An 8,020-nucleotide genomic window follows, 5' to 3' on the forward strand; every position below is an offset into this window, starting at 1 on the left:
TCTCTCTCTCTCTCTCTCTCTCTCTCTCTCTCTCTCTCTCTCCCTCCCTCCCTCTTTTATGACTTGACTTTTATAAAATTCCCAAAATCAAATGCCACTTCTGTAGGTGCTTTTTAATCAGTTAAAGTTGCAATCTCAATATATTATCTCTACTTAGGTTTGCTAATTTTATGATAAAGGTCACAAGTTAAAAATCTTCTCATCATTATAACAGTGTGTCCTGAAACAAAAGACACATTACTTGTTAAAATCTAGAGCAAAAAACTTTGAAAAATAATTATTGTTAAAATGTTAAAACCCCTGACACTAAACTGAGAGTGACCTTGAAGGCAGGACTAGCTTCTCTCTGGGCACTGCTGCTGTTACTGCTGGTGGTGATGGTGATGAAGCAGAGAAAGAGAAGAGAAAAAAAGATGCATTTGTCCAAATGTGAATTAATTTCTGGGATTTAGCTAACTGATGTTACCCACATTGGTAAATAATTTTTTTTTTTTTTTGAAAGTTCATATAAAGCACAGACACTAGAACTTAAATGTTGATGCTACGAATGGGAAATGATGAAAGAAATGCAGGACTGCACAGGTAAAATCCATGTTGGTCTGTAGATGCGAGTGTTCTGGTACTAATTTGCAGAAAAGGTCAAGAAGACATTTGGAGCTTTTCCCCAAAACACATATTGTGTACAACCTACAAATGAATGAAGCGAGTTTGACTGAGATCCATGCTACTACTGTGGCAACTTATGAGCTGCCAGAGGAACATGTAAGGGGTTGCTTGATACATTAACTCACACTTTGAATATGTGTGTGTGTGTGTGTGTGTGTGCCAGTTGTACGTAAAAAGCACCCACTACACCCTCAGAGTGGTTGGCATTAGGAAGGGCATCCAGCTGTAGAAACCTTGCCAGATCAGATTGGAGCCTGGTGCAGCCGCTGGCTTTCCAGACCTCAGTCAAACTGTCCAACCCATGCCAGCATGGAAAACAGACGTTAAACGATGATGATGATATATATATATGCACATACATATATCTGTCCACTGATTTATATATATTTATAGATATATACACATACATTCATTTGTCCACTAACCTACATACATATATCTACCTAGTGACCCATACACACACACACACACATGCACATGCACACACACACACACACACATGCACACACACACACATACATATATGGGTCAAGGGCAGACAACAACTAGTAGGTCTCTTGGCATCAGTGATGGAGACAGCAACCTATGTTGTAGAGTGGAATCTGGTAACGTATCAACAAAGAAGATGAATCTGTTATTATGGCCAACAGATAATGTGGTGGAATGGGATGCGAGTGAAGAGACGATACTATTGTTCTGTCATCCACTCTTGTGTATACACTGTAATAATAATAATAACAATAATAATTTACATACCGGACCCCTTCAATAAGCTTGAGTATCTTTTTAACTACTTAGTTGCCATAAAACTTTATGCTTTCAACTTTATCTCCATGTTGTCACTGTACATGCTTATTTATTTTCATTGGAAATGTTAAATTGCACTAATTATACAACAATAAATGGTTTTTCTGTGTTGTGGGCCATTTTCGTTGTCTGTTTTGGGGAGAAGGTGTTTTTCATTATTTTTTGTTTTTATTTGTTATTCGTTTGTTTATTCATTCATTTGACATTTCTAAAAAGTGTCCTCTCTTTATTTGACTCACTACATTTTTGTTTTTGCACAGCTTCTATCTACCGTATTGGAAGTGCTCAGTCTGATAGCAGTGGTTATGTAGAATCTGACAGTCTGGTGGAGCCACCAATGTCGTATCTTGATGCATTATCAGCCAATGATGTAATTATGGGTTTTTTTTTTACTTTCTTCTTTCATTTAAGACAAAAAAAATTATTTTACAGACTAAATTAATATTAATCTGTGTTTTAATTTTACTTCAGATTCTGTCTTTAATCCTTTTTGTTTTGCTGCTGTCACCCCACATCATCATCATCATCATCATCATCGTCCTTAAGCTTAATTTTGTGTCTTTTGTTCCCTGAGTGGCCCTAATTGTCTCCCTGCATCACCTCCACCTCTTTTCCACCCGACCTTTGCTTTACCCCTTATGTACATGCTACTCCCCTCACAATGGTAAAGGTTAATCCTGTAGGCTCCCAAACTGCTGCTTATCTCATTAAAAACAAGAAATATATCCAGGTTTATATTGCATACAAATCAGGTATACACATGCACACATATGAATTTGCACCTAGCCATGCACACACACACACACACACACACACACACTTGCACAAATCTCTCTCTCTCTCTCTCTCTTCACATATATAACAAACTTTATATCTCTACACTCTCTCTCTCTCTCTCTCTCTCTCTCTCTCTCTACTCTCCTCTCTCACTCATCATCGTCTCTCTCTTCCTGTCTGTTTCTTTCTTTCCCAGCAAAGATGTCCATTCTCATCTTATCTTGTAACTTCCAGGTCGGTGATCGAGGAGCTTATGACAGCAGCGAAGCCATCCATGCAGGAATCTGCAAACGACTCAGCATCAATTCAGACACAACAGTCAAAGACCTTGCTGCTTCTTCATCTTCATCTTCTTCCCAGTGTCCTTGTGATAAATCTGTTGGCACTGAACAAATCTTTAAATCTGACAGGGCTGTTTCTACTGATCCCTTCCAAAAACAAACTATGGCCAGTCAGACGGACACATGTTGTTTCTGTACTTGGTGTGCTAACCCTAACCAAGTATGTGCACACCTACACTCTTCTGTACCTTACCAGTCTACAGTTTCTACTGCATATGGTATGTCTCTCCACATCGATGCCTCTAATAATTTCTCCCACATAACAGACCCAACTTCAGAAACGAGCCCTCGCTCGGCGAGCAAAAAGGAAACTTCTGTTCTCAATTTGTTCATCTCTGACGGAAATATTTTGTTCTGTGATAATGATTCTAACAATAATCAAAAATGGAATAGTGATGATGCCGATGGTTCTTCAAGATCAGGTTGCAGTTACAGGGAGCTGGAATCCACTGTAACTAATCACCCGAAGAGTCAAATCTGTATGGGACATCAGAACTACCATTACAAAGATACTGATTCGCCATTTGGTCTGCTGAGTAGTCGTTCCATAAGCTGGAGAGAAGAGACAAGCAAAAATGTGATAGAATACAGAAAACTTCTAAAACTCACGAATCGGAAGACATTTATACAAGTAAGTTGATAATGTTTTTGATTTGTGTACATGTGGCACATCTACATGCAAGTGTGTGTATGTGTGTGTGTGTGTGTATGTGCATCGTTCTTTTTCTCAGGGCTCCGCTTTGAAGAATTTTGAGTCAAATGAATCAACCCTAGAACTTATTTTTTTAAAGCCTGATACTTATTCTGTTGGTTTCTTTTGTTGAACTGCTAAGTTACAGGGACATAAACACACCAACATCTGTTCACAAGCAGTGATGAGGCACAAGCACAGACTCAAAGACACACACTCACAATGGACTTCTTTTACCGAATTCACTCACAAGGCTTTGCTCAGCCTGAGGCTATAATAGAAGACACTTGTCCAAGGTGTCATGCATTCCACGCAATGGGACTGAACCCAGAACCATGTAGTTGGGAAGCAAACTTCTTAAAGCCAAGCCTGTGCTTATAATGTTGACTTCTAACCTAGACACAAAACCACAAATCTTAGACACGAGAGAAGTCAATGAAATCAACCCCAGTATATGTCTGGTATTTTTTTTACCAGATCTTGAAAGATCAAGATGAAAATCTGTTTCAGTCAGAAAATAGGAAAGACTTAACCTGTGGACTTTTTTTGTAGATATTCAACAAAATAATTTGAGAACTAAAATTATTTTTAAGTGTCAGTGCAGCACTGGGTTTGATGTGACTGGTCCCTGTTACAATGTGTATGTTATAAATCAATTATATTATTAATGTGGCAAGTTGGCAGAATCGTTAGCATGCCAGGAAAAATGTTTAACAGCATTCCATTCATCTTTATGTTCTGAGTTCAAATTCCGTTGAGGTCAACTTTGCCTTTCATCCTTTGAGGGCCAATAAAATAAGTACCAGTCGAATACTAGGGTTGATGTAATTGACTTAACCCCCTCCTTGAAACTGCTGGCCTTGTGCCAAAATTTGAAATTCAGTATTATAAGATAATGACTATGTAAAGTTTTTTTTTAAATTTTATTTCTGTTTCTAGTCTTTTGTAAATAATCCATTCCTGCCATACACTCCTCGTGTCAAAATTGAAATTTGGGCAGAAAAACCAATCAACATGGTAAATATAGTTGGTTTCTTCCTTTTTTGTTATATACAGTTTTTAAAAAAATGTAATTTTTGAGTGTCTCCCTGCATGTGTTTATATATTTGTGTGTGTCCTGTATGCAGCCCTGTGCATAAATGATGTATGCCTTGTCTTACCTTTTTCTGTCCTCATTGCTGAGGGACCATGAATACATCTTTCTCCATCAATTTCTAGCTCTGGCCATGGGTGTACATTCAGACAGTGATCTAATGGTCCATTCTTTGATGTCATCCAGCTAGCATCTTCTCAATCTCCCCCCTTTTTTTTGTTTCCCATTGACTTTTCCTCTTAGGATGTGGGCCCTGATGACATGCCCAGAATCCTGCTGCTTTCTCTTCCTAACAGTTGCTAAAAATTCTTTTTGTTCCCATTTTCTCAAGCACTAACTTGTTTGTTCAATGGTCAGTCCAGCTGATCCTCAGAACTCTTTGGTTCCAAATACTTTGAGTTTGGCAATGTCGTTTGTTCTTAGGGTTCAGCTTTCACAGCCTTACAGTGCAACAGATTGTATGGATGGACAGATGGACCTACCATAATTCAATCACCTGTGAGAAAAAAGCATGAACATCACAACATCCACAATTCAACTTAATTAAAATTATGAAACTTGTGATAAAACAATTTAGGGATCGAGTTTGTTGTTGTCATACATATTATCCAGGAAAATCCAGAATCTTTATGAAATGATCATCCTCTTTTAATGTCCATGTGCGCTGCTGGTATGGGTTGACAATTTGACACTGGGTCTGAAAACTGCATCATGCTCCAGTGTCTGCTTTAGCATTGTCTCTAGAGCTGGATGTCCTTCATAACACCAACCCCTTCACAGAGTGAACTGGAGACATTTTTCATGGCACCAGCACTAATGAGGTTGCCACATGTCTTGCAACGCTATGAGCCCTGAGGGAACCGGTTTTATATGAGGAGATGAAGGCAAAAATGGGTAAAAGGATGCGAGCCGGGGCCAGAGCAGAGGAGCTACATGGCTACTCATATTTTAGAAGAGGGCGTGGCAAAGACCAGGATGTAGTCAGAGAGATAAAATTGTGGTAAGGAAGTGTCAAGGAGGACTTAAGTGTCAAATCTTTTTATTCAATCACGTTTTAAGTTTGAAAACTTCTATGTGTGTGTTGTTTGTTTTGTTTTGAAACACCTAAACATCCTGGCAATTTAATTACAGCACCTGCAGGAAGAGAACCAGCTAATGCAACATGCTGTTCAACGTTATAAGTTTGATTTGCAAATAATAGAAAGTACATTTTTATCATGTTATAACCACATGGCTGAGTTGTTATCTGACGAAGAGACGTAAGTGGCTTTCTCTCTTCCTTCTTTCATTTTTATCTTTTATCTCTTGAAATTTTTCTCTGCCTTGGGCTGGAGCTTATCTATGTTTCCAATATGTTGTGTGAATGTGCTTTATCTCTAAAGCCCCAGGATGGTGGAGTGGTGGTGGAGCATTAGTGATGTTATCAAGAAAATCTATTATTGAATAGAAAATTGTCTTCCAGGTAATAATTGCAATTCCTGGTAACTCAGTGGACTGAAGCAGTGCAGAACAAATTGTTGCCCAACTCTTGAATCAGGAATCATTAGCTTAATTAACTCTTAATCCATGGGACTATTTTGCCATTGTAATATTATTATTTATTATTATTATTATTATTATCTTAATATAAAATATGAAAGCTTTTGCAAATTGCAAGGAATCAGCTCCATATTTCATGGTACCTTATCTAGTTTCTTAAAGAAGTCTGGCTCATTTGAGGCTGGGGTGTTAATTTAGTCTCGTTAGCAATAATATCAACTAATACAGATTCATATATCAGTCACCTTTTTTCCAAGAAGTGTTCTTCTTAGTAATCAAGGTGTGTTGGAATATTTTTTAGTTGAATTAAAAGAAGAGACCTTCCTGAGATTCTTCATACCTGAGACAACTATCCACCACACAATCTTAAGACAAAAAGACACACACATGTATCTATACGTGTGTGTGTGTGTGTGTGTGTGTAGGTATCAACAAATCACTCATCAATGATGTTACACTTCAACCCTGCCCCATCAAAGCTTCAAGACAAGCTGTAACTACTTTTGTTGCTTATCATCATCATCATCATCATCATAATATAATTTCGTTTTCCTTGCTGGCATGGGTTGGATGATTTGATAGGAGCTGGCAAGGCTGGAGGGCTGCACCAGGCTCCAGTTGTCTGTTCTAGCATGGTTTCTATAGCTGGATGCCCTTCCTAATGCCAACCACTGTACAGAGTATACTGGGTGCTTTTTAAATAGTACCATAACTGACAGGGTCACCAAGTACCTTGCAAGACAAAAATCCTTCGACTGAGAGGTGGTGGGGTAGTATTCAGTGGGTGTGGTTTTGTGCCTGTTGAGGGATTTAAGGTGTAGAGGGGACAGATAATGGTGTCTTGCTGTAGAATAAATACATGGAAATCCTAGCTGGAACACAAAGGTGAATGAGTTGGAGGTTGAGTAAATCATTAAGAACCAAATACACTTTACTAAGACTAAAACACAATGCAATTGATGGGATATGAACTCTTTACCTTTCATTCTGCAAACTGCTGTTGTAACAACTTTACTAGTTGTGTACAACTAGTAAGTTGAACTTGATTACAATTTATAAGCAGGGCTTTTCAGCTGATCTGTCACTTCTTTCTACGTTGATTGTTAAACAAATGTTTATGTTTGTTACATTTCTAGGTTAATGATGGATGAATTGTATGAGTTGTGGACAGCTGTTAACATTGAGGTGGGTCATCTCGAGAAACTCTTAGCTGAACGACAATATTTTGTGAGGAATGGGAACAGTCAACTGACCACTTTGACATCACTCCAAGTTATTCCATTGGTAAGTCAGTAGCAATTTGTATTTAAATGGCTGCTGGTTTGTTACTGGTTGTCCTTTAATTCTATTTAGCTTCAAGATTTGTAAAACAGGCTTGGGAGATCAAATCTTATCAAAGTAGTTATAGTCATGTAAAATACAGTACACTAGAAAAATGTAAATTTTAGCTCTTAGAATGTATAAAATGAAGAAAAAAAATGTAGTATTTGGTAATAATATAGTTCTATATTTAAGAGATGAGGAATTATGTACATTATTTACATTTGACGGATATTTGTCCTTATCTTGATTGTTGTTGACACGTTTTGGCTGATATACCCTCCAGCCTTCATCAAATGTCCTGAGAGAATTTCGAACCTGGGTTCTCATTCCTAAGGTATTTTTCCATGTTATTATTATGTTATTATTACAAACTAGTCTGTAGATGCCAAACCAGCAAGGGGCAGCAGCTGACCTCCCCTGTTCGAAGGTTATAATGGACACAGGTTCATGTGTCACATAGCTAGCTAGAGGTGATGGCCTCTTGGAGCTAATCAACAGCAGCATTTGTCCTATTTTTTTGGACTGCCATTTTGGCTTGGTGATATCTATTAATGTCTACTACTGCTGCCAGTCTCCTTTAGAGAGACTTAGAAATATTAATATTTCTAGTTATATAAATATTTTATTTATTTATGTGTTTCAGCCAAGTGGCTGCGGTCATGCTGGTGCACCACCGTGAACATATATATATTCTTTCTTTCTTTTTATTCTTTTACTTATTTCAGTCATTTGACTGTGGCCATGCTGGAGCACCGCCTTTAGTCAAACAAATCGACCCTAGAA

General features: G+C 37.9%; 1 protein-coding gene across 6 annotated transcripts in view; it reads left to right on the top strand.

Annotated features, from left to right (window-relative positions):
- The window catches only part of LOC106868200 (uncharacterized), a 137,555-nt gene that overhangs the window by 123,441 nt on the left and 6,094 nt on the right, over positions 1–8,020 (top strand). For all 6 annotated transcript variants that reach the window (XR_008265018.1, XR_008265019.1, XR_008265020.1 and 3 more), the window contains 5 exons: positions 1,734–1,843; positions 2,485–3,222; positions 4,222–4,299; positions 5,507–5,634; positions 7,051–7,198. Coding sequence is in view for 1 of the 6 variants with exons in the window: in XM_052971099.1 (XP_052827059.1) it covers positions 1,734–1,843; positions 2,485–3,222; positions 4,222–4,299; positions 5,507–5,634; positions 7,051–7,198 (1,202 nt within the window). In the remaining 5 variants the exon portion in view is untranslated. The remainder of the gene's footprint in view (positions 1–1,733; positions 1,844–2,484; positions 3,223–4,221; positions 4,300–5,506; positions 5,635–7,050; positions 7,199–8,020) is intronic.

The sequence above is a fragment of the Octopus bimaculoides genome, chromosome 10, assembly GCF_001194135.2.
Source record: "Octopus bimaculoides isolate UCB-OBI-ISO-001 chromosome 10, ASM119413v2, whole genome shotgun sequence".
Lineage (NCBI taxonomy): Eukaryota > Metazoa > Mollusca > Cephalopoda > Octopoda > Octopodidae > Octopus > Octopus bimaculoides.